The 23,671-nt window shown below is 53.6% G+C and overlaps 1 protein-coding gene across 1 annotated transcript in view; it reads right to left on the reverse strand.

Moving 5' to 3' along the window:
• Nucleotides 1-23,671, reverse strand: part of PTPRU (protein tyrosine phosphatase receptor type U) — an 89,463-nt gene that overhangs the window by 59,434 nt on the left and 6,358 nt on the right. Inside the window, exons 2-7 of the mRNA XM_049617642.1 lie at nt 10,693-10,824; nt 7,451-7,722; nt 6,836-6,917; nt 6,616-6,731; nt 6,028-6,202; nt 5,144-5,437 (exon numbers count right to left, since the gene is read on the reverse strand). Coding sequence (XP_049473599.1) covers nt 5,144-5,437; nt 6,028-6,202; nt 6,616-6,731; nt 6,836-6,917; nt 7,451-7,722; nt 10,693-10,824 — 1,071 coding nt within the window. The remainder of the gene's footprint in view (nt 1-5,143; nt 5,438-6,027; nt 6,203-6,615; nt 6,732-6,835; nt 6,918-7,450; nt 7,723-10,692; nt 10,825-23,671) is intronic.

Raw genomic sequence — 23,671 nt, forward strand, 5'->3', positions numbered from 1 at the left:
AGCAATTTCTCCAGCTTCTATGTGGCTCAGTGGCTCGCCTCCCTCAGGTCTTGCTCATAAGTCACCTTCTCAGTAAAATGGTCCCTTGAGCCTTTTTAAAATAACAATCGTCCTACCCCCACACCCAACCCCCCCCCCCACCCCTGCTTTATTCTTCACGGCACTTATCATCATCAAACTATAAATCTCACCTGTTTTACTGTCTTCTCCTGCCACAATGTAAGTTCCGTGCAGAGTTCCCGAAGGAGGCACTCACATGCTAATAGCCTTGCTTGGCTCAGTCATAGTCCCACATCCCTAGCAACTACCATAGTGCCCGACGCATAACAGGCACTCAATAAACATTTGTTGAATGAACCCTAACACCGACTCCTGTGGGGTAAAGATTCTTATTCTTCTCATGCTGTAAAATAAGGGCATGAAAGCTCTAAGGTTAAGTAACCTGACCTAGATCCCTCAGTGAGAAAGTAATTCCCATGGGAACACTCTGCACTCTGATGCACCACTCAAGAGTTTCTTCAAATGTGGCACTCAACTGGATTTTTAGGTGGCTCCCCAGATCAGCTTTGAAAAACACTTAAGAGGGGCGCCTGGGTGGCGCAGTCGGTTAAGCGTCCGACTTCAGCCAGGTCACGATCTCGCGGTCCGTGAGTTCGAGCCCCGCGTCAGGCTCTGGGCTGATGGCTCGGAGCCTGGAGCCTGTTTCCGATTCTGTGTCTCCCTCTCTCTCTGCCCCTCCCCCGTTCATGCTCTGTCTCTCTCTGTCCCAAAAATAAATTTAAAAATGTTGAAAAAAAAAATTTCTTTTTAAATAAAAAAAAAAAAAAGAAAAACACTTAAGAACACAGGCTGTCAAAAGATGAAAACCTCGTCTCTTAACCAAAAATTAACTCAACGTGGATCACGGACTCAAATGTAAAACGTAAAACTGTAACTCTTTTAGGAAAAAAAACGGAGAAAATCCTTGAAATCGAAGGCGAGGCATGGAGGTCTTAACCTTGACGCCAAAAGCACAACTCATAAAAGGAACTTTTGATAAACTGGCCCTCATCGAAATTAAAAATGGGTGGGGCGCCTGGGTGGCTCCGTCGGTTCAGCGTCCGACTCTTGATTTCACCTCAGGTTGTGACCTCACAGTTGTGGGATCAAACCCCACATGGGGCTCTACTGACAGTGCGGAGCCTGCTTGAGACTCTCTCTCTCCCTCTTTCTCTGTCCCTCCCCCACTCGTGAGCACTCTCTCTCTCTCTCTCTCTCTCTCTCTCTCTCAAAATTAATAGATACATAAACATTACCAAAAAAATGGTTGCTCTGTAAAAGCCCAGGTGAAGAGTATGAAAAGGCAAGCTAAAAGCAGGGAGAAAATATTTATACACTATATACCCAACAAAGACTAGTATCTAGAATGTGTAAAGAACTCTCAAAACCCAAAAGGAATGAATGAATAACCCAATTACAAAATGGTCAAAGACATGAACAATTCCCCAAAGAGGATACGCAGACGGCAAATAGCACATGGAAAGATGTTCAATAACATTAGGCATTCAGGAAGCACCACTTAAGACCAGGATGGGCGATCACTACACATCCCTCAGAATGGTTAAGAAAAATGATGACAATACGAAATGCTGGCAAGGGTGCAGGAAACTGGATCACACATACATTGCTGGTGAGAATGTAAAACAATACAGCCATTCTGGCAGTTTCTGATCAAAACGAAATATGCGATTATCATGGGGACCCATCAGTTGCACCTGTGGGCATTTATCCCAGAAAACATGAAGACTCGTGTTCGTGCAAAACTCTATACACAAATGTTCACAGCAGCTTTACTTGTAACAGCCCAAAATAGGAACTAGTCCAGATGTCCCTGAACAGGTGAATAACCATTTACCTGTTAAACAAAATGCAGTGTGTCCACACCATGGAATACTACTCAGCAATAAAAAAGAATGAATTACCAATATACACAACTTGGATGAGTCTCCAGGGAATTATGCTGATCAAAATAGCCACTCTTTTTTTTTTTTTTTTTTTTTACATTTATTTATTTTTTGAGAGACATAAAGAGACAGAGCACAAGTTGGGGAGGGGCAGAGACAGAAGGAGACACAGAATCCGAAGCAGGCTCCAGGCTCCGAGCTGTCAGTACAGAGCCCGACACAGGGCTCGAACTCACAAACCATGAGATCATGACCTGAGCCGAAGTCGGATGCTTAACCGACTGAGCCACCCAGGCGCCCCAAATAAGCCACTCTTACTGCCAAGACAATTCAATGTGAAAAGAATACTCTTTCCAACAAATGGTGCTGGGACAACCAGACATCCACAAGCAAAAGAATGAAGCTGGTCCCCTACCTCACACCATGTGCAAACACAAACTCAAAATGGATCATGGACCTAAATGCAAGAATTCAAACTATAAGAGTCTTAGAAAAAATAGGGGTAAATCTTTGTGACTTTGGATTAGGCAATGGTTTCTTAATATGATATCAAATGCACAAACAACAAAAGAAAAAACAGATAAACTGGACTCCCCCAAAATGAAAAACTGTTGTGCTCCAAAGGATACCATTAAGAAAATTATAAAACAACCCATAGAATCAAAGAAAATATTTGTAAGGGTCCAGGACCCAGAATGCATAAAGAATTCTTACAAGTCAGTAATACAAAGACAAATAACTTTGAGTGCCTGGGTGGCTCAGTCAGTTAAGCACCCAATTACTGCTCAGGTCATGATCTCACAGTCTGTGGGTTTGAGCCCTGCATCAGGCTCTGTGGTGACAGCTCAGAGCCTGGAGCCTGCTTCGGATTCTATGCTCCCTCTCTCTCTCTCTCTGCCTCTCCTCAGCTCACACTCTGTCTCTTTCTCTCTCTCAAAAATAAACATTAAAAACATTTTTTTTTTTTAAAAAGACAACCCAACTTAAAAATGTGTAAAAAATCTGAATGGACATTTCTACAGAGAAGACATACAAAGGTCCAATGAGCACATGAAAAATTGCTCAATATCATTAACCATCAGTGAAACTCCAATCAAAACCCCACTGAGATACCATTTCACACCCACTATGAGGGTAATTATCAAAAGACAGATAATAACCAGGGTTGGTGGGAACGTAGAGAAACTGGAAACTTCACACACTGCTGACGGGAATGTAAAAATGACAGCCGCATACAATGCAATATTGTTTGGCAATAAGAAAGGATAAAGTAAATATGTGCTACCACCTGGATAAACCTTGAAAACATTATGCTAAGTCACAAAGACTAGATATTGTATGATCCCATTTATATGAAATGTCCACCAAGAGGCTAATCTACAGAGACAGAAAGCAGTTTTAATGGGTGCCTAGGGCTGGAGACGATAGAAGGAAATGTGGGAAGGAACAGACTACTAAAGAGTGCAAGATTTCTGGGGTGCCCGAGTGCCTCCGTCTGTTAAGTGTCTGACTCTTGATTTCAGCTCAGGTCATGAACTCACTGCACTGACTGTGGAGCCTGCTTGGGATTCTCTCTCTCTCTCTCTCTCTCTCTCTCTCTCTCTCAAAATAACAGAAAAAAAGAGTACAAGGTTTCCTTTTGGGGTGATGAAAGTGCTCGAAAACTTACTGTGGTGATGGATGCACCCCTCTGAATATACTATAAACCACTGGACTGTGTACTCTAATGAGTGAATTTATGAGATGTGAATTAAATCTCAATAAACCTGTTCCCAAATTTTTAAAAGTCAATTTCAAAAGGTTATATGCTATATGATTTCATGATTTATGTAACATTTTTGAAATGGCAAACTTTTTTTTCAGTTTATTTTGAGAGACAGAGAATGCCAGCATGGGAGGGACAGAAAGAGAGGGAGAGAGAATCCCAAGCAGGCCCCACACCGCACAGCGCTGGACGAGGTACTCGATCCCACAAGTCATGAGATCATGACCTGAGCTGAAATCAAGAGTTGGACGCTTAACCCACTGAGCCATCCAGGCGCTCCTGAAATGGCAAAATTTTAGAAATGATGGACAGATTAGTGTTTTCCAGGGGCTGGGGTTGGAGGAAGGGAGGCAGGTGAGTATAGATAAAAAGGGCCATACAAACTGACTGAACCATCCAACATCTTGACTGTGGTGATAAGCACACAAGCCTGTACATGTGATAAATTGTATAGCACTAAATACATGCACACACACAAACAGGGACAAGGGAAACTGGGCAAGTCTGAGTAAGATCTGTGGATTACATAAATGTCAATACCCTGACTGTGATATTATCCTACAGGTCTGCCAAATGTTACCTTTGCAGGAAACAGGGTAAAGTGCATCGGGAATCTCTAGCTTTTCTTTTCTTTTTTTTTTTTTAAAGTAATCTCTATACCCGATATGCGGCTCAAAGTCACAACCTGGAGATCATGTACCGACTGAGCCAGCCAGGCACGCTGGCAGTTTTTCTTACGGCCGCATATGAATCTACAATTATCTCAATAAAACTTCCAATTATAATATACTGCAATCTGTCCTGTTCTATTCTCAATTTATCTTCAGGTTAAACAATGTCCTCTGGTGCATGAGTGCCACAGCTCCTAACAGCTGCTTATACCCTTTTTAAGGAGAAAGAGCAGACCTCAGGTTCAGATGCCCCCACAAGAGACTCTAGCTGAAATTTAATAACACACTTTTTTTTTTCAGTTGTTTATCTAGATGATATGATGTGGAATTAAGAACACAAATTCTGGAGCCAGCCAGTCAGGGATCCCAATGCCAGCTCTGCCACTCACTAGCCAGTCACTTAACATCTCTGTACTTCCGACACCTCATCTGTAGAGTGGGTATGACAAGAGTACCTAGATCAGTGTTGTGAATTTTAAATCACTGTGCGTGTGTGTGCGTCTGACTCTGTGTGTGTGTGTGTGTGTGTGTGTGTGTGTGTGTGTTCATAGACATACGTATAGCGTCAGGCACAAACTCTTAGCTATCATTATTATCTTTACCAAAACAAGGACTAGGGGGAAATAACAACCTTTTAGAAAGTTTTAGAAGCACGGGTGCTGGCCATATTACCTCTCAGAATGTATCCCCTTGGTCCCTCCCACGGTAGCCCTGAGCCCATACCCGGGTGTCCGGAGGAGGGAGTTGGGCCAGGAGGCACCCACCTGCGCACTTGGTGCGGCTGATGAGGGGTGGCCCAGGGCGGCCGGTGCCGCCATCACCTGGGCGGGTGAGCAGCACACTGATCTCGTACTCCGTGTCGGGGTCAAGGTGCCACAGCTTGTAGGTCTGCAGGCTGACGGCGTGCACCTCCGCCCATGGGCCGCGGGACATGCGGTACTCAATCTCCTTGCGCACGATCGGCCCGTCGCCAATGATGGAGTTGGTGTTGAGCTGGATGATGAGGTAGGTGGGACCCGCGCGCAGCAGCTGCGGCGGCGCGATGGGGGTGGGGGGCTCTGCGAGGACGTGAGGAAGAGGTGGAGCCGAACGATGCGCTGTGAGACCCTGCCCTCAACTCGGGATCCCAGCACACCCAAGTCCCCAGTGACCCTCCCTGTCTTCCCAGGGGCCCTGATGAAACGCCCAGACCCTCGACTAGACTTCCTCGCTCGTGCCCACTAAATCCCCAGGCCTTAAGGGGTGTCCGCTCCAAAGGCTGTCCCCGCCCTCATCCTTAAGCCTACACCCTGTCCTCAGTCCCCTCTGAATCCCCAAAGACTAGCGTTCAGGGGCTGACCGCACGCCCGTCAGATCAACCCCGGATCCCCACAGCCTGACCCCGCCTGCGTGGCTCACGTCTGGCCTGGGTCTCCCCGCCTGCCTGCTTCTCAGTCACACCCCGCCCCCTGGAGCGGACCTCCTCCCTGGAGGGAAACTGCCCCCCTCGACAGACCCGACTCCCAGTCTTCCCCCCCGCCCCGACGGCCCCACCTTTCTACAGGCCACGCCCCTAGACCAGACCCCGCCCCCTCGCCTGGCCCCGCCCTTCGGATGGTGCAGGTCCCACCCCCAACCCCACCCCGGGGGAGCGCCAGCACGCGCTGACCCTTGACGATGAGCTCTGCGAAGTTCGAGACGCCCGCGCCGCGCGGGGCCTGGGACACGCAACGATACAGGTCCTGCTCCGAGCGGCTCACGGAGGCCAGCAAGAAGGTCGCCAGGAAGCGCCGGTGGCTGATGTGCCGCACGCTGGCCGCGGGCACCAGCGCCCCGCTCTGCCGCTGCGCAGGGGTAAGGTCGACAATGTCAGGAGCGCTGGGGAGGGAGGGTCCCAATCTCGCTCTGACCCGGGCGAGGGGAGTAGTACATGTCCTGGCCCCATTTAGCCGTCCCTAGTACACAGGGGACTTATGGGGTTCCTGGAATCAGCTCCATCACAGGAAGGCGCGGGATGAGAAGCTGATTAAGGGAACGTGGTCTCTGCCTCCGATGGAGAGTGGTTGGGGGATCCTGGAGTCACCCTCTATCCTGGGGGTATAAGAGGACCCAAGAGGGCAGAGCAGAGCCTAGATGAGAGCAGGGATGCATGAGTATGGGTGCTGGAAAAGGAAGGAACGACTCCACACCCTGCAAGGGACCCAGGTCCCAGAAGAAGTTTCCCCCCACCCTGGCTAAGGTCCCTGCACCCCCTCACCTGCAGGAGAAAGCGCTCTGCCTCTGCTGCTCTGCCCGCTGCCATGCACTGGAAGGAGGCGTTCTGGCCAGCGTTGACCTCCACATCGCCCAGTCGGGAGAAGTGCGGGGCCTTCGCTGCGGGAATAGAGCCACAGTGTGAGCTGGGCCGATGCCCCCCACAGTCAGGAGCCGTGGCCACCCGCACCCCTCACCCTGCACCCCAGTGGGCTGGGACTCACCGCAGGGGTAGCTGAGAAGCAGGATGTCATCTAGGCCCATGTAGCCCCTGCGGTCTGGGGAGATGAGGGCCTCAAACAGCACCTGGGGGAGGCGGGAGGTTCCCTGTCATATCCCTCCAGCCCTACCTGGGGAGGTGCCCACAAGAGACCCCTTTTAGCTCTGCTCCGGTCCCATGCTCCTCAACCAGCAGAGGTCAGCCCAACTCACAACGGCCTTCCCTACCAAGCCAGCTAGTTGTGGGAAGGTGTGTCAGCAGCCAGAGCTAACACGGTCAAGGCCAGAGGTTCTCTCCCAGTTCTGGACAGTTACCTTCAAGCAGGAAAACTTTTCCCAGCAGACAGGGTTTCCAGGTCAGCACTGTTCCAACTCACCCTTGACCCCAGCCACAGACCATTTCTGTTGACAATGATCTCTGATGCTGAACCCAAACCATAGCAGCACTGAATAGCCTGATGCTGACCACAGACTGACCCCTGACCTTGACCACATATTGACTCCTGATGCTGAACACAGACTAATTCCAACTTCGGTCACTTGCTTACTCTGACCTCAGGCTGACACCTCTCTACCCGCTCCCCTAAGCACAGGCTAACCACAGACCAAACCCAGCCTACCTGATATTCATTGGGCCAGAAGGTGCTGACAGCCAGCTCAGCCTGGTGCCACTGACGACCATGCGATCCAGTCATATTCCAGACGGCACTGCCCAGGGGACCCCCATTGACACGCACGTAGATGCCCAAGGTGCCCGGGCTGTGCCCATCCCGGCTGTACAGAAAGTAGCTGAACTGCACACAGTGGGTATCATTCTCACTCAGGCTCTGGAAGATGACATGGGCCCGTTGGCCTGGGGCATGCTGGGAAGCATTGACCATCAAGTAGGAGCCTAGAAAGGGAAGAGGCAGGAGCTGAGGAGGCTTGGGGAGGACCAAGGTCAGGTGGGCAAAGGAGGGGGACAGAAACAAAGGAGTTCAGGCATTTGGACCCACTAGGAATCAAGGGTTTTGAGTTCTGGTCCCAGCTCTGACTCGCTACGCTGAGTCCCTTCACCTCCCTGCATCTGTTTCCCAGAGGAGAGAGCAAAAAACACACAAAACTGACTCTCTCCAAACCCTTTATGGTCCCTCACCACCTACGATCACAGTCCAAGCTCATGCTGATCTGTGACTTTCCCCATGTGCTGAGCTGCCCTTGGAGGCAGGGACTAACTAACTAGGTCATTCATCTAGGAGTCAAGAGTCTGGCACATGACAGGCCTTCAAAGGCTACCTTTTCTGAAGTCTTCCCTCCCTGTCCCTCTATAGGCTTCTCTCCTGGCCCTTGGATCATTAATAAAGTGCCTGTCTCCCCACCAGCCTGTGATGCCTCGGAGGCTCCACTGTGTCTCCAGCATAGGGCTGAACCCAAGCTGAATGAGTGTGTAGAACAGAGATTGAATAAAAGGACTCTAACTTCCCTTCCAGCCCCCACCCTGGGTCTAAACGCCTGGGATACAAATCTCTTCCAACCTGGAGAAAGGCAGCAATCTCCTTCCCCAGATCTGGGCTGTGTACTGGCAGGGGGTGGAGGGGGCCTGGCAGGGTGGGAGGGACTGGACTCCTTCGGGATCCAGCTAGGGGATTATGGCTTCCCTTTTGTGGGGAGGAGGCCCCAGCAGCTGCCAAGGGGGTGCCCACAGCCACCCAGCGCCGCCTCCTCCCGGGCTTGGCTGCCAGCCAAAACAAGCTCATTCAGATCCCAAACCACGAGGCTCCCTGCTCTGGGAGGGCTCCCCAGGGACTCCACTGGAGGGGATCTCATTCATCTCTGCAAGCCAGGGGCCTGTGAAGGCGGCTCCTGGATCAGTCCCGGTGGGATAGTAAACAGAACTCCCAAGTCCCCGTCTGCACCCAGAAAGGGGCACATCCTGGCCCCCAACAGTGCCTCTTGGCCCACTCCTCTGCCCCTCTCTCTCCTCTCTTCTTCCCTAGTTTTTCCCCACTCTGCATCCCTCTCCTTCTTCATTTCCTCCCTTCATTCCTGTGGCTCTTCCTTCTCCTGTCTCTGAATCTCCCTCCTTCCTTCTCCCTCCACCCCCAACTCCCTTCCCTAGAATGTGTGCCCCGAGAGGGCAGAGACGGTGGCCCTCTCGCTGACCACTGTGGCCTCAGGATCCAGCACAAGGCCCACGCGAAATGCTAAATGTCTCTCTCCCCTTTCTCACTGGGCATGTCCCTACGGGTGTGAGAGAGAGAGGCAGAGCCCGCACTGGGTCCCTGCCGTGGTGGGCACCTTGACAGATCACAGTCACACAGGTCAGACTCTGATACCCACTAGCACAGAGGTCAAACCAAGAGCTGAGAGCCGTTCCTGCAAAGGAGAGAGGAATGCCCCAGGGAGGGTGCTGTGTGAGCAAAGGCACAGAAAGGGGAGGCAGGGAGGCCTCCAGGGGGCAAGGTGAGCAGGAGGAGACGGGGCTGAACGGCCGCCCATGCCAGGTTGCGGAGGGCCTCTCTGGTGGCTTCAAGTCCTGGCCTCACCACTGAGACCCTTTGCTGCACCTACCCGAACTCTCGAGAGCCAGTGCAATTGCAGCCATGTTGTGAGTGGAGTAGCAAAGGGCCTGGTCCGCTACTTTGACAGGGCGAAGGGGAGGGGCTCCTTAGGCTGTCTACTTCTGGAGTTCCCTCAGCAAGCCCATCTCGTTCTCACCCTATGCTATGTCTTCTAACCCAGCCTTTATCACTAATAAAGTTCATAGGCTGGCCTCCACCTCTCTTATCCTGTTCTGAATTCCCAGTTAATTCTGTACGCCGTGCAGAGGGCCCCCTCAAATACCTCCAACAATAGCAACTAACCATTCACTGAACCCCTACATGCCACTCCCATGCTATATACCTTGTAGGCATTATCTAATAACCCTGTGAAATGGATTATTGTGCTCTCCACTTCACAGTTAAGAAGACGGAAGCTCGGAGACGTTAAGTGACTCGCCCAAAGTCACACAGCTGGTAAAGTGATGAGGCCAGGATTTGAAGCCCAGTCTTCATGATTCTGGAACCAGGATAGCAGGGGCCCTCATCAGAGTAGGAGGCCAGCACTACAATCCATGTAATTAGTCTCCTGACCCCCAGTCCAGTGCCCACGATGCCATAAATGCCTCATCCTGAAATGGGGCAGAGCAAGGTAGAAGCTGGGAAGGATCTGGGACTTCCAGGAAGAAGGGGGCAGAGGAAGGAAGGTCTTGTAACATCCAGCCCCCGGTGTTACGGCTCCATCAGCATCAACATGTTCAAGTCTTGGGAGACCAGAATTCAGAGGCTCCCAGGGAGGAGAGGGCCTCCCTGGAGGTGGAAGACTTAGGACAACCTGATGGGAGCCAAGCTGCAGGGGGAGTAATGGGAAGTGGGTTTTTTTTTTTTAATTTTTTTTTCAACGTTTTTTATTTATTTTTGGGACAGAGAGAGACAGAGCATGAACGGGGGAGGGGCAGAGAGAGAGGGAGACACAGAATCGGAAACAGGCTCCAGGCTCCGAGCCATCAGCCCAGAGCCTGACGCGGGGCTCGAACTCACGGACCGCGAGATCGTGACCTGGCTGAAGTCGGACGCTTAACCGACTGCGCCACCCAGGCGCCCCTAACTTAGCACCTATAAGGGTCTTTGATTGCTTGAACCTGCACCCATCTTACAGGTAAAACTACCCGATACACACAATTGGACAGCATGCACAGAGCACCACATGCACGGTACTACGTATGTCCTTACAGATGCAAAAGCAAATGAGGCCCAGAGAGGTTAAGGAATGTGCCCATGGTCACACAGCAGGTGGCTAGAACTAGGAGACCAGGGGGAATGAGAGTTGAGAGTAGGCTCACCGTGTGGCAGGTCTGCAGGAGCCCGGGTACCAGGGTGGATCTGCACTTGGTCCCACTGGAAGTCGTCGTACTGGGCCTGGCTGTACTCGCAGGGCACTGCTGGGTCGCTCGCCTCTTCGAAGGTGCAGCCGGCTGTGAGGGCAGGGCCTGGTTAGCCCTGGCTAGGGCACCACTGCTGGCCAGGAAGGCTCCTGGGGCTCCCCTCCAGGTGCCCCTCACTGCCCTGCCCACCCAGGCCCGCCCTCCTCCCCTCCCTCTCCTAGGCCTCCCCTCACTGCTCCCTCCTCCAACCCTTTCCCTCTTTTCACTGTCACCACCCAATACTAGGACGTCCCCACACTGCCCACTCCCAGGACCACACACTGCACAACCACCCACCAAAGATCCTCCTCAGGGAAAACTAGTTAACATTATCACTACAACATTAGAGCCTCACAGCTCATGAGGTCAGGTCTAGAATTATCCCCATTTTACAGATGAGGAAACTAAGGCTTTCCTTAAGGCCACACAGCCGGATAGTAACAGAGCTGGGGTCTGAACGGAGATCTCCTCTCCTAACTCCTACTCAGTGTCCCACTCCCTGCCCCCCCCCCCCCATCTTCACGGAAAGGACAGACAGTGGGTCCCAGGACTGGCGGGCTCATGAATGCACTAAGCCAGCCCTGATGGTATCTCCTTAAAAATAACAATGGCCATTGATCATCTCAGGCAAGCCCGGTGCAGCGCTAACGGCTCTCAGGGTGGCATCTCATTTAGGCCTCGCCTCCTGAGACCAGGACCCCTATTATTCCTGCTTGACAGGTGAGTTTAGGGGATTCGGTCATTGCCCAGTCGCCCCGCTCCGGTCTCTGCCTGCAGGCCTGGGACACGCGAAGTCACAGTCATGTGTGGACGGGGCACGTGCATGACTAGAGAAGCCCGTGATTCGGACCCAATATTTACAGTTTGCACGAGGAGAAGAGGAAGGAGGGAAGAAGGCGGGGTAGAAACAGATGTGAGTCCTTTGCCTGGTAATGAGGTCCACATATCTTAGTAGCTCATCGGAGCCCCGAGCCGGGCACCGAATAAATGTGAGAACACCACCAGTTGGAGAAGTTAACAGCAAACTGGTTCCTGCAGTCACTCCCAAAGCTGGGTGCTTGCGGCCCCGTCACAGGCCGTCCAAGGCATTGGGGAGCCAGGAAAATGCGTGGGCAAGTGGTGAGGCCAGACCCTGTGTGGGTTACGTACCAGCCGCTGGTACTTCTCCCCACCTGACGGATGAGGTAACTGAGGCCCCGGGGGATGAAGGGCTCCATCCACAGTACAACACGGTGGTTATGTGGGTGGCCTTTGCCATTAGACAGACGTGGGATTGAATCTTGACTCTGTAATTTGTCAAGCTGTGTGACCATGGGCAAGTCACTTCTTTCTGAGCCTCAGTTTCCTCATCTGTGTGTGCGGTTGTTGAGGATGCAATGCGGGAGTCCACTGACCACGACACCTAGCGCGTGCAAGCGCTCAGGAAATAGTGGCCCTTCACGGGTGCCACTTGAGGCTACACGAGCAACAGACAGAAGCGGGACTTGAACCCGCGGCAGTCAGATACCAGAGCCCACGTTTCCTTTACTATGAGAAGGAGCACAGCCGGGCTCTTCCCAGGCTCAAGAAGAGGAAGGAAGAGAAACTAGGGGGTGAGGGCCATGTGCCAGGCACGGTGGGCATCTGCCCCACAGGAGTGACTCCACTCTTGGGGGCTCTGCTCTTTCACCTGCTGCAGGGGACTTCTCTAGGTTGGCACACAGATCACGTGCAGTAGCATTTGGAAACATGCCCGGCAGAGCTGGGCACAAAGGGGGCTCGCCCTTGTTGGGGGTCTCCCGTTCCTCTTCTTGCACCCCATCGGAGTGTAAAACAATGAGATGTGGGCATGAGGCTGGCACCGAGTGGATGGGATGAAATTACAGAAGCCTCTCTCCAGAGCTAGTGCAGGACCCTTCCAAATGCTCTTTGCCTCTTTGTGCGAAAAGCTCTGGTCAGCATCATGCCCTGTGGCCCATGGGAGGTAAGTTTTAACCCAGTCTGTGCTGAGAAGGCCTCAACTCTCCCTCAAGAAAATGACCCACAGCACAGCACAGAGGGAGGCCATGGACAGTAGGGTTGGTCAAAGAGGGCTTCCTGAAGGAGGGGAGAGCTGACTTCATTCAGCCTGAGCTGAGTCTACAGTCTGCTCCTGAGGTTCTTAGCCAAGGCCTCCCTAAGGCAGAGGGATGGCCAGAAAGGGAAGCCCAGGATCTAGAGCCTGGATGGAGCTCAGGCCCTTCCTATTCCTTTATAAGGCAGCTGCCCAAGGATATCTCATCCATGACCCTGAGGCAAGCCTGGGAGTGCCAGCTCCTTGGCGCCCCCTCACCCCCATCCCCAGTCCATCCCAAGCCAGGCCACATGAGCTGTCAGGACTCCCAGACTGACCAACCTAGTCAGATGGACCCTCAAGACCATGTAACCTTAGCCAGAGTAACTTCCAGACCGACCCAGGTCAGTGACCCCCCCCAGACAGAACGACCTCAGCCAGAGTGACCCCAACACCATCCAGACCATCTGACTTTATCCAGAACGACCACCAGATTGTCTGACTGACCCCAGACCAGCTAACGCCAGCCAGAGTGTCCCCTGACCTCTGCCAAATGACTCCTACAATTGGCCTCAGGCAGGGAGGTCACCCTAGCTAACCTTCCCCCTCCACAGTGTCCCCTTAGGCAGAATGACTCACTGTCTCTGGTCCAGGTCCACCCCCCCACCCCCCACGCGGTGCCTCTGGGGCCAGGCCAATTCCAACAATGACACTTAGAGGATAACATCTCTGGGTCCAGGCTCCTCGATGAGAGCCACATCCTCACATTCTCCCCGGCTCCCCCTGGGGTGGGAACAATCAGGCCTCCCAGGTCCTAAGGAAAAACCTATCACCTCCAGTCTGGATGGTTCAAGGCCCCAGAGCTAAGTCCCAGCTGCTGCTAGAGAAAGATCCAACTTCGGCTGGAGGCTACTGGCCTGGGGTGGGGTGGGGGGAGAAAAACTAGATCAGACTTTGGGTTCAGAGCAAGAATGGTAGCAGGGAATCCCTTTTGACTCCATCAACACAGACAGTGGCCACAGACGTGCATACACACACGAACACCACCGTGAGGGGACTGCCACGTTCCGCCATGGCCACCTACACCCATGAAACTTCATAGGAATTCATAAGGAGGTACTATTCTTATTCCTGCTTTACAGATGGAAACTGAGACTCAGAGAGATGAGGTGGCCATTCTAAGGCCACATTCTAAGTCCCAGAAGCTAGGATTTAAGCCACTTACTTATTCAAGGAGACTAGGTCCAGACAAAATAAGGCCCTGGTATTCTGCTGGCCACATGTGTTAATTCGGTTCCATTCACAGGAAATTTGTTCACTGACAGTATAAAGCAGGTCTCAGCCTGACACTATTAGAGGCATAAGGATAATTAAGGTACTGCCCTGGCTTCAGGGACCTCCCAGTCTGAGTGGGGCTGACAGAATAAGACAAAGCAGAGGAGGGCCAAGGCCACGAAGGGGATCCAGGGGAAAGATTTTCTGGAGGTGGGTGCATCTGAGCAGAGCGTGGAAAGATGGGTATCATTCTGGCCAGTAGAATGGTGGGTAGATGGGCCTCTGAGGCAAAGGAGGGCAGGGAGTAAACACACAGTCCAGAGCATAAAGGGGAGTGCAGACTGGTCAAAGCGATGGGAAAGGAGGCTGGAAAAAGGAAGACTGAGGCCAAATCAGGGAGGGAGGGCCTTAGGCGTCTGGGCAAGAAGTTGGAGTTGGGAAGCCAGAATAGGTGTTTGAGCAGGCTTCAGATGAGACAGTGACAAATCCTCTAAACCAGGAGGGTGGGTGGGTTCTCCAGAGGGCACCACAAAATCAGGAGGGACAAGCCACACTCAGATGTCAGGAACTGAGGTCCCCATCCTAGATGCAAACAGCACATACTCTAGTCACACCCAGAGAGATACACAACACACACACACACACACACACACACACACACAGCCCCACACTCCCCCCTCCCCACGCCTAGTGCAAGCCTCGGGGACACACTCTCAGCCAGGCTGGGGTAGGGAGAAAACCAGACCCCACAAGGGGGAACCCATCTCTGCCCTGGCCTCCCAGAGAGGGTGGGCTAAATCAACCCAGGACCCCCACCGGTTCCCCCAGCCTCAGCTCAAACTGGCCCAGCTACATTCCTCAGCTAATCTCCCCAATCTGGCAGGCGGTTGCCTCAGCAACCGTCAGCCACAATTTGGGAAGGCAGGAGGATGGCTTATCCACATCCGGCTGGGCTATGGATGGGGCGATGGAAGGGGCAACACAACCTCTGCAGGAAGTCAGGGTGTGGGAAGGGGCTCTCCCCGGCATGAGGGCCTCCTCGTCTCCGTTTGCATGTGTCTCCATATGCGGACATGTGTGTGTGTGTGCGCGCGCGCGTGTGTGTGCGTGTGTGTGCGTGTGTGTGTGTGTGTGTGTGTGTGTGTGTGGCTGTGAGTGTGACAGCCTGGTACCGACTTGTGAGCACGCAGCTGGGAGGCAGGAGACCTGGATCTAATAGCTGCTGAGCGTCTAATTCCCTGTGTGACCTGTGGCAGGTGACTTGCCCCCTCTGAACCTCGGCTTCCTCACTTACAAAATGAGAATGGGGACCCAGGTGACCTCTAAGGCCACATCCACCTCTAGAATGCTGGTCTCATTTGTGTGAGTATGCCCGTGAGCAAGGATAATTTGAGGACAGAGAGAGACTGTGGGGCAGAGGTATGTGAGTGAGGGTAAGCATGAGTCTCCCAAGTGTGGGTCCCCCAGGCGGCATGCTGGGAAGATGTGGGTGTGTGGGTGTACATTCGCGTGCGGAGATCTATGACCACACTCGGGGATAAGCATGGACCTACAGAGGAGGTGAATATATGTGGTGGGGTAGAGGGGAGTTGTGCACATGTGTGCATGTGTGAGCACCAGACTTTTCTCCCCACCAGACAGGCAACGGTGCTCTGTGCCAACTGCGGCTGCCAGCCACAGTATTTTCTGAAGGACCCTAGGTAAATAGAGTTTGTTTGCCATGAGATTTTTGTTCTCTGATTTGTCAATAGAGCATTCAGTTCCCAAGGGTGGCCCCAGGAGAAACAGAACCTCCCCCAACAGACTAGAAGTTTAGGGGCTGGGATCATACCCAACCACAGGCATAGCCCCAACCCTGGCCTGGGGAAACCAGATACAACCCCAATAACAGCACTGTTCTATTTCACCATCCGAAGCCACATCTCTATGTTAGGTAGCCTAACCCAACCCTGCGACCGACACTGGCCTCACCCCTGGACATTCTTGCCCAACCTGGCCCTGTCCTATGTTCTCCACCCCAACTACAGCTCCATGTCAGGCCCATCTAACCACCCCCCCTCCTCCTTCCCTAGGGTCAGAGACTGTCTCTTACACCTTTGAACCCCACCCCCCGAAGTCCTGTGTATAGCAGATGGCCAACAGTGGCTGGACTTATTGACCCCATGATCCCAACTAGTCTCACCCCAACCAACCCCACCCAGGCTCAAGGACCATGACTTCATCTCAGAGACCCAGTCCAGCCCATTTCACTGCTTTACCTGCCCGGAGCAACACATCCAGACTTCAGCCCGGGGTTCCCTGGAGCCGTTCTCCAGAGCCCTGAATAACTGACGAGTAATTAATTAAGGGCGGGGGTGACTACCTTCTAATCACCCAGGATTCAGCATGGCTGGAACTAGGAAGATCACCCTGGGCAGGACCACAGAGAGAAAAGACTGAGCTGGTACCCCCCCCCCCACAGGAGCCAACACAGACCCCAGCAAGGCCAACACCCTTCCACTTCCACTGAGGATAGAAGGAAGCCAACTAGACCAGGGAAACTTAGGCCAGAAGCACTCCCCATCTCCCGGACCAATATGCACCACAAATCCCGAGGAGAACGGTAAGGCTGCCATGTTGGCGCTCTAAGGGGAAGGCACAGGGCTTGGCCCAACTCCAGACAGAGGCCAAGGGCTGAATGAGGGGCTGTGCTATGCAGGGGGATGGTGGGCAAAGAGTACACAGACCCCCTGCCGTGCGGACACTCTGTGTCACATAAAACACAGTGCAGCAGAGCAGGGAGGCAGAGGGCCATGCACAAACCCGTGCCGTGTAAAAATCTGTACTTCATAAAGGTCCGTGGAGACAGAGGGCTACGGAGTGATGTGTTGAGAGCTCAATGCAGTAGCTCCACGCTGTACAGAGGCAGAATACAGTTACACAACACGGGGGAGCAGAGCCCACGGTGTGCACAGACCCCAGTACTGACACCCGGCACAGCGTGGCAGAGCTGGCCAGGGCCACGATGCAGCGTAGAGGTGCCACAACCCGTCGCGGGCATGACCCAGGACTGCACGGAGGCCCGGCACACCAGCGCAGCACCTCTAGGGGTACCCTGGGCTGGTGCTCGGTGCTACACGACAGGGGCACGGAGGAATGCCAAGGTGCCGAGTTCAAGCCTTACTGGTTCAGGGGGCGCCCGGGTGGCCCGGTCGGTTAAGCGTCCGACTTCGGCTCAGGTCATGATCTCGAGGTTCAGGAGCTCGAGCGCCGCATCGGGCTCTGTGCCGACAGCTCGGAGCCTGGAGCCTGCTTCGGATTCTGTGTCTCCCTCTCTCTCTGCCCCTCCCCTGCTTGCACCCTGTCTCTGTCTCTCTCTCTCAAAAATAAATAAACACTGGAGCACCTGGATGGCTCAGTCAGTTGAGCGTCTGACTTCGGCTCAGGTCACGATCTCACAGTCCGTGAGTTCGAGCCCCGCGTCGGGCTCTGTGCCGACGGCTCGGAGCCTGGAGCCTGCTTCGGATTCTGTGTCTCCTCCTCTCTCTGCCCTTCCCCTGCTCATGCTCTGTCTCTCTCTGTCTCTCAGTGATAATAAATAAGCATTAAACAATTTTTTTAAATAAAATAAAATAAATAAACATTAAAAAAAACTAAAAAAAAAAAAAAAAAAAAAAGCTTTACTGGTTCTTCTCCCTCTCCAGACACTAGCACGGGGCCAGGTACATAGCTGGTGCTCCACGACTTCTCACTGAAAGCATGTGTCCAGCGTCAGCACGCACCACAGTACAGAGACACGGGGATGCGGAGGGTGTGGTGGGGCGCAGAAGGAACCGCCGGGCACGCAAGCCCAATCCGGAATACAAGCCGGACGTAGTCCTGAGGAGCAGGTTAGGGGTAGACTCAAGGGCAGGGGTGGAAAGAGGCGCAAAAACGGAGTGCCGTGAAGATGCTGTGCGGAACAGTGAACTCAACGCAAGGATCCTGGGGTCCGGAAATCCGGCAGAGTTCACACGACCTAACAGCGAGCACCTGCAGTGCAGGCAGAGGCTCAGGGCAGTAACCGTGTGCAGTACGCGGGGTCCTGGGCAAGGGTGCTAACCCGCAAAAACCCAAGCCGGTCCCAAAGCCCAACAAAGCGGCTCCAAGCTGCAGTGTGAGTCCAGACTCCCCGAGCAGTGTGCGGGGTGGGGCAGAGGCCCGCACACAGGGGGGACGCTCGAGGCAAGGATGTTGCTCATCCGGGCCTGCCCACAGAAACCTGGGGGACAGGCCGCCAGCAGACTCCTCAGCGGTAACACCAAGAGAGGCTGGGATGCCGTGAGGGGCGGCGTTCGGGCGGCAACGGCGGCACGGTAGGCCCATATGGCCGGAAGGCACGTATCCAGAGCCGCGATGTAGTGCCGTTGTTAGTGTAAGTCGAAGATGCGACACACGACCGAAGTGTTATAGAGAGGTCGCGTGTGCTGTGATGCCCTGGAGAACGTGGACGCGCCGACTCCCGGAAAACCCTGTGCCTCTAGCTCCGCCAGCCTGGGCTGTCTGAACCATGGTTTGGGGGCCGAGGCCCCGTCTGCCCTGTGGGCTTCCCTCCACCCTGCCCCCCCACGCCCACATCTTCCACCCCAGTGACTCTCCAAGGGCACAGGATGAAGCCATCGCTCTCCATGGGACAGGCAGCCAGAACTGAGCACATTGTCCAGGTATTCGTATCTGAGCAGGCCCCAGCCTGCTGGCAGGCAAACAATGAATTCAGATTCTGCTGCAAAGCCTTTGGGCAATTAAAGCATATCGCCTGGCCCCCAGCCCAGGGCAGGACAGTGTGGGGCAGGGCAGGGCAGAGACAGGGAGGGAGACCTATTGGACCGGGCTCTGGTGCAGGATGATCCGAAAGTGGGATGAACAGCAGGGAGGATGTCAGAGAGGAGCCAGATCTAACCCCCCTGGCGGGTCGCTCCCGCCCTCCCCTACCGCCAATACCTCTGGACTTCATCAGAAGCCAGGAACAAACTTTTCTGAGCACGCAGGATGCCTGCACACACACACACACACACGTGCTTAATAATCGTTATCACTTCCACCGTGCTTACTACGTGACAGGCCCTGTTCTAACTATATACCTACGTCGATAAAATAGATCCTCATGGCAACTCCATGCGGCGTGTTCTATAATTATCCCGATCTCACTAAACGCCCAGAAAGGTCAAGCAACTTGCCCAAGTATTACACAGTTAGTGACGGCGGGAGCTGGGATCAGAACCCAGAACCCGTGCTCTTAACCACACTCTAGGTAAAACACATACTTACGCACGTGCACGACACGTACATACACATAAACACATGTACGTGCATTCTGAGCCACGTACCTCCGCTCAGCTAAGACCCACCTATCCTTGTCCACACAGGTTTCTTTTTTTTTTTCTAAGTTTTATTTTTTTATTTTTTTGAGAGGGAGAGAGAGAGAGCAGGGAAGAGGATCAGAGACAGAGAGAGGGAGACAGAGAATCCCAAGCAGGCTCCTCACTGTCAGCACAGAGCCTGACACAGGGCTCGAACTCACAAACCATGAGATCATGACCTGAGCCGAAATCAAGGGTCAGATGCTTAACCGACTGAGCCCCCCAGGTGCCCCTACACAGGTTTCTGACACCTCGCAGTGGTCGCCTCTTATCCCCCAACTGTCCCATGCCCTCCTGTTCTCTCCGTCTTCCATCTGTCCCCCAACTCTCAGCTGTCCCCCTACCACCTGTTCCCTCAGCCCCAGCTGTCCCCAGCCCCCAGATACATCTTTGCGGATAGCCATCTTCCATCCCCATTGTCCCAGCTGTCACTCTGCCCTCAACTGTGATCTTGGCCATCAAATATCCCCAACCACACCCTTCCCCCAATTTCCCCAACCCAGTCCTTCCACCCAGCTTCTATACTCCACTCCACAATCTCAGGAACCCTCTGAGTCCCATTCTCCGCATCCCTTCTGATTCACCACTAGGTTGTGGGATCTGCACCCTGGGAATGTGCCCAAGACTTCCGGAGTCAGCCAGCAACAGCCTCTTCTGGGTTGTCCACCTCATGAGTCCTCCCCCAGCCATTCTGCAGGCAGTGGCCGCCCTGCCTGGGGCAAGCCAAGAGGGCACACTGGCCCCCATCCATGCCTGCCCTCAGGAGCCCCAGCTCCACACTCCACCCACTCCAAGCCTTCCCTGCACACCCAGGGTTTCACAATGCAAACACTGAGTGGGCACCAGCCACATACAAAGTCCTGGGGACAAAAAATGACAAAGACCCAGCCCAGCCCTCAGGGGGCTTCTGGCCTGGTAGGCCAAGAAGATGGAGAACAACTCAGCGTGTGGTCATACGTGCATTAAGGGAGAAATCTGAAAAACTGTGCAGAGGGATAGGGTCCGGGAAGGCTTCACTGGGGGAGTGACAGAGCTGGGCTCTGAGGCTGAGCAAGTCAGCAGACCCCCACGAGGTGAGAAGGGCACGGAGGGCATTTCCTGCAGGAGGCACAGCTCGTGCAAAGGCAGAGGGCTGTGAAAGGGCCCGGCAGGTTCTGGGATCAGCACTGGCCTGGTGATCCTGGATCGTAAGGGGACAAGGAGAAATGTGGTCAGCGGAGGAGAGGCATAAACACGAAGCTATTCCAGAAAGCAGGGTCTGCATCATATAGATTTGGGTTTTGTCCCCTGGACAAAGACTGGAGACCCTTCAGCTTGGGGCAAGGGAGTGGCAGCATCCTATGTCTGCCTGCTAGAGATCATTCAGGTCACAGGCGCCGGCAGCACTGGGGAGTTGATGGCAGAATGGAGACCAAGAAGGGGGCTACTTCAACAGTCCAGCACGAAATGATGGGCTGGGAGGAAGCAAACACGGATTCAACAAAACCTTCTGCAATGGCTCAGTGGTGGTTCAGCCAGACCAATTCCACTCCCTGAGGTGGCCAGGCCTCACACCTCCAGGACAGCACTGTCCATAGAACTTTCTGCTCTGATAGAAATGTTCACTATCCGCACCCACCGAGCCAGTGGCCACGCAAAACGCAAGATTCTTGAGAATGTGAGATCTGGCAAGTGTGGCCGAGGGATTGGTTTTCTATTTTCGTGAATTTTAGCCACTTTAACTTTAATAACCACGTGCCAATAAGCGGCCGCCGTATTGGAAAGTGCGGGCAGAAAACATTTCCATCACTGTCAGAAGTTCTATTGTAGGAAGTTCTCTGGAAAGTCAGCTGTAGACTGACTAACGATGAAGAAGCAGAACCACTGGAGCCTTCTCCAGAGGCTCTTGGCCTTGGGGTCTGAAGGGAGATTGGGAGGCAAGCCTCAGTCCCTGATCACAGCTGCACACAGTCACCGGGACACTCCCTACCCAACACATGCACACCCCTTTCCTGGAGACAGACACACCTAAACGTACAGACACGCCTACGACAGGGCACCCCACACCCAGACTCACAAACACCTAGATACTCCAATGCATGGGTACCCTGTTCCTGGGCACAGGTACCCCCACACTTTGACATCCAGATACTCGGGAACCCAACACTCAGACGCCCACGTACTGAGACAGCCCGCCAACCCCAACACAGAGGTAGGTGCCCCCTTCCTTGAACACCCATTAACCTGAGGACTCCCAGACACCCGGATATAACCACCTTTGGATGCAGAGACACTGGGACATCCTTAGGTTGGCACACTCTGAGCCTCCCACACGCTGGTATTGGGATACCCACACCTAGATAGTGAGATACCACCCACCCAAAGAGGTCTGCACCCAAACTCCAGGAATCTGACACTTAGATACCCAAGACCCCCTAGCAGCAGGCTCCCCAGGGATCCAAATAGCTGGTCACCTCCCTATTCCACAGTCAGATCCTGCCACACAGGGTAACCAGATGGCCAGACACCCTGACAAGCCACACATATGTTCTGTGCCCCAGGCTACAATTATACAATCACACACACACACACACACACACACACACACACACACCCCTCACCCCACTCTGACTGCCCAGATGCCAGGATCACACCTGCACACACCTGGGCCAGCCTCCCACAACCCCACATGCAGGGGTTACCACCAGGAGTAGCCCTCCTCCCTTCTCTGGAGCTCACCAACAGCCAAGACACTGGCTGTGACCCCATCTGCCCACTCCTAGATCTGGGACAGAGAACTGAGGGAGTCTCCCCCTCCTGATGCGGGGCCTGCCCTCCCTCCTCCAGAGACGCTCAGCTCAAACTGACGGTTGGGACCCCAAGCTTCTCACCACCTGCCGAGGCCTCCGGCACAAAGGCTGAGCCTGGGGGCTGCACAGGCCCAGCCAGCTGCTGGGGGGGAGGGTGGGTTTGGAGACTGGGCTGGAAGCTGGGGGGAGGGGCTGGCAGGCAGGAGACCGCTCCCTTCAGTCTCTGCCAGGGCCTCAACCTCCCCAACTCACAGCTCCCAGAGGACTCTCTACGTGGCCTTTTCACACACAACACCATCCCCCGGCAGAATTTTCCAGATTCCTGGAGGGAAAACCTAGTTCTTTAATCTCTACTTTCAATGGAGTCAGTGCGCCCCCGTCTGGCTTCTCCAGCTCAGAACTTGACCCACTGGACCTCACTCATTCTTTCTTACAACATAGATTTATTCATTCAGCAACAGTGGGCCAGGACTTGTACCTGGCACTAAGGATTCTAAATACTAAATACCCAGTCTCCGTCCTCACAGAGCTCACAGTCTGTAAGAGACAAAGGACCAATAAACTGTAATTACAATAATTACAATACTTTGAAACCATAGAATCAACCCCCACTCTCCCTTCCTGGGCTAGCACAGGGAGTAACCAAGGAAGGCTTCAGGGAGGAGATGATATCTAAGCTGAGACCTGAAGGAAAGGCAGGAGTTCACCAGGAGAAGAGGTGGAATTAGAGAATTCTGGGGAGGAAGTACAGCTTAGAGGACAGAAGGGGACTGAGGGAGGAGGGGGGGCACAAGGCACCCCTAGCAACTCTAGCTAAACCGCCCCTGCATGAAATGGCCACCTAGCTTAGCAGATGAAAGCATGGAAGGATGGACACATGCCTCAAGCAAGCAGGTGCCGACCCTGAGTTTTCACTGACACTTGATCTGGGCAGGGGGCAGCCAAGGAGCTCAGCACCCCCACTCTGGCCACACTCACCACTTCCTGACGAGTCTCCTCCCCCCACCCCAGGGAGAAGGGCCAGCTGCTCAGACAAGCCTTTATTGCCCAACCTGAAACCACCGGGCAGCCTCTCCCTCATTCCTGCTGTCCACAACCCCAGCAACCAAAAGGACAAAATGAGCTAGAACACAGAGGAATAAATTATTGCCAGATTTGCGTGACTGGGAGACATCACACACCCACCCTCGGTGGGGCAAGGGACTCAGGAGGCATTCAGGGAGCTGGGCTGACTTTACCTAGGTGGGGGGCAAGGGCAGATCTACCAAGTACCACACACCCTTATTATGATGCCCGGAAGGCAGATGAGGAAACAGACTCCCCAAATGGAAGTAACTTGCTCAAGGTCTCACTCCCATCCCAAACTTCAGTTCTTGACCACCCCCAACCCCCTGCTGGCAGGAGGTAAGGCACAGAAGGGTTCT

The sequence above is a fragment of the Panthera uncia genome (assembly GCF_023721935.1).
Source record: "Panthera uncia isolate 11264 chromosome C1 unlocalized genomic scaffold, Puncia_PCG_1.0 HiC_scaffold_4, whole genome shotgun sequence".
NCBI classification, from domain to species: domain Eukaryota; kingdom Metazoa; phylum Chordata; class Mammalia; order Carnivora; family Felidae; genus Panthera; species Panthera uncia.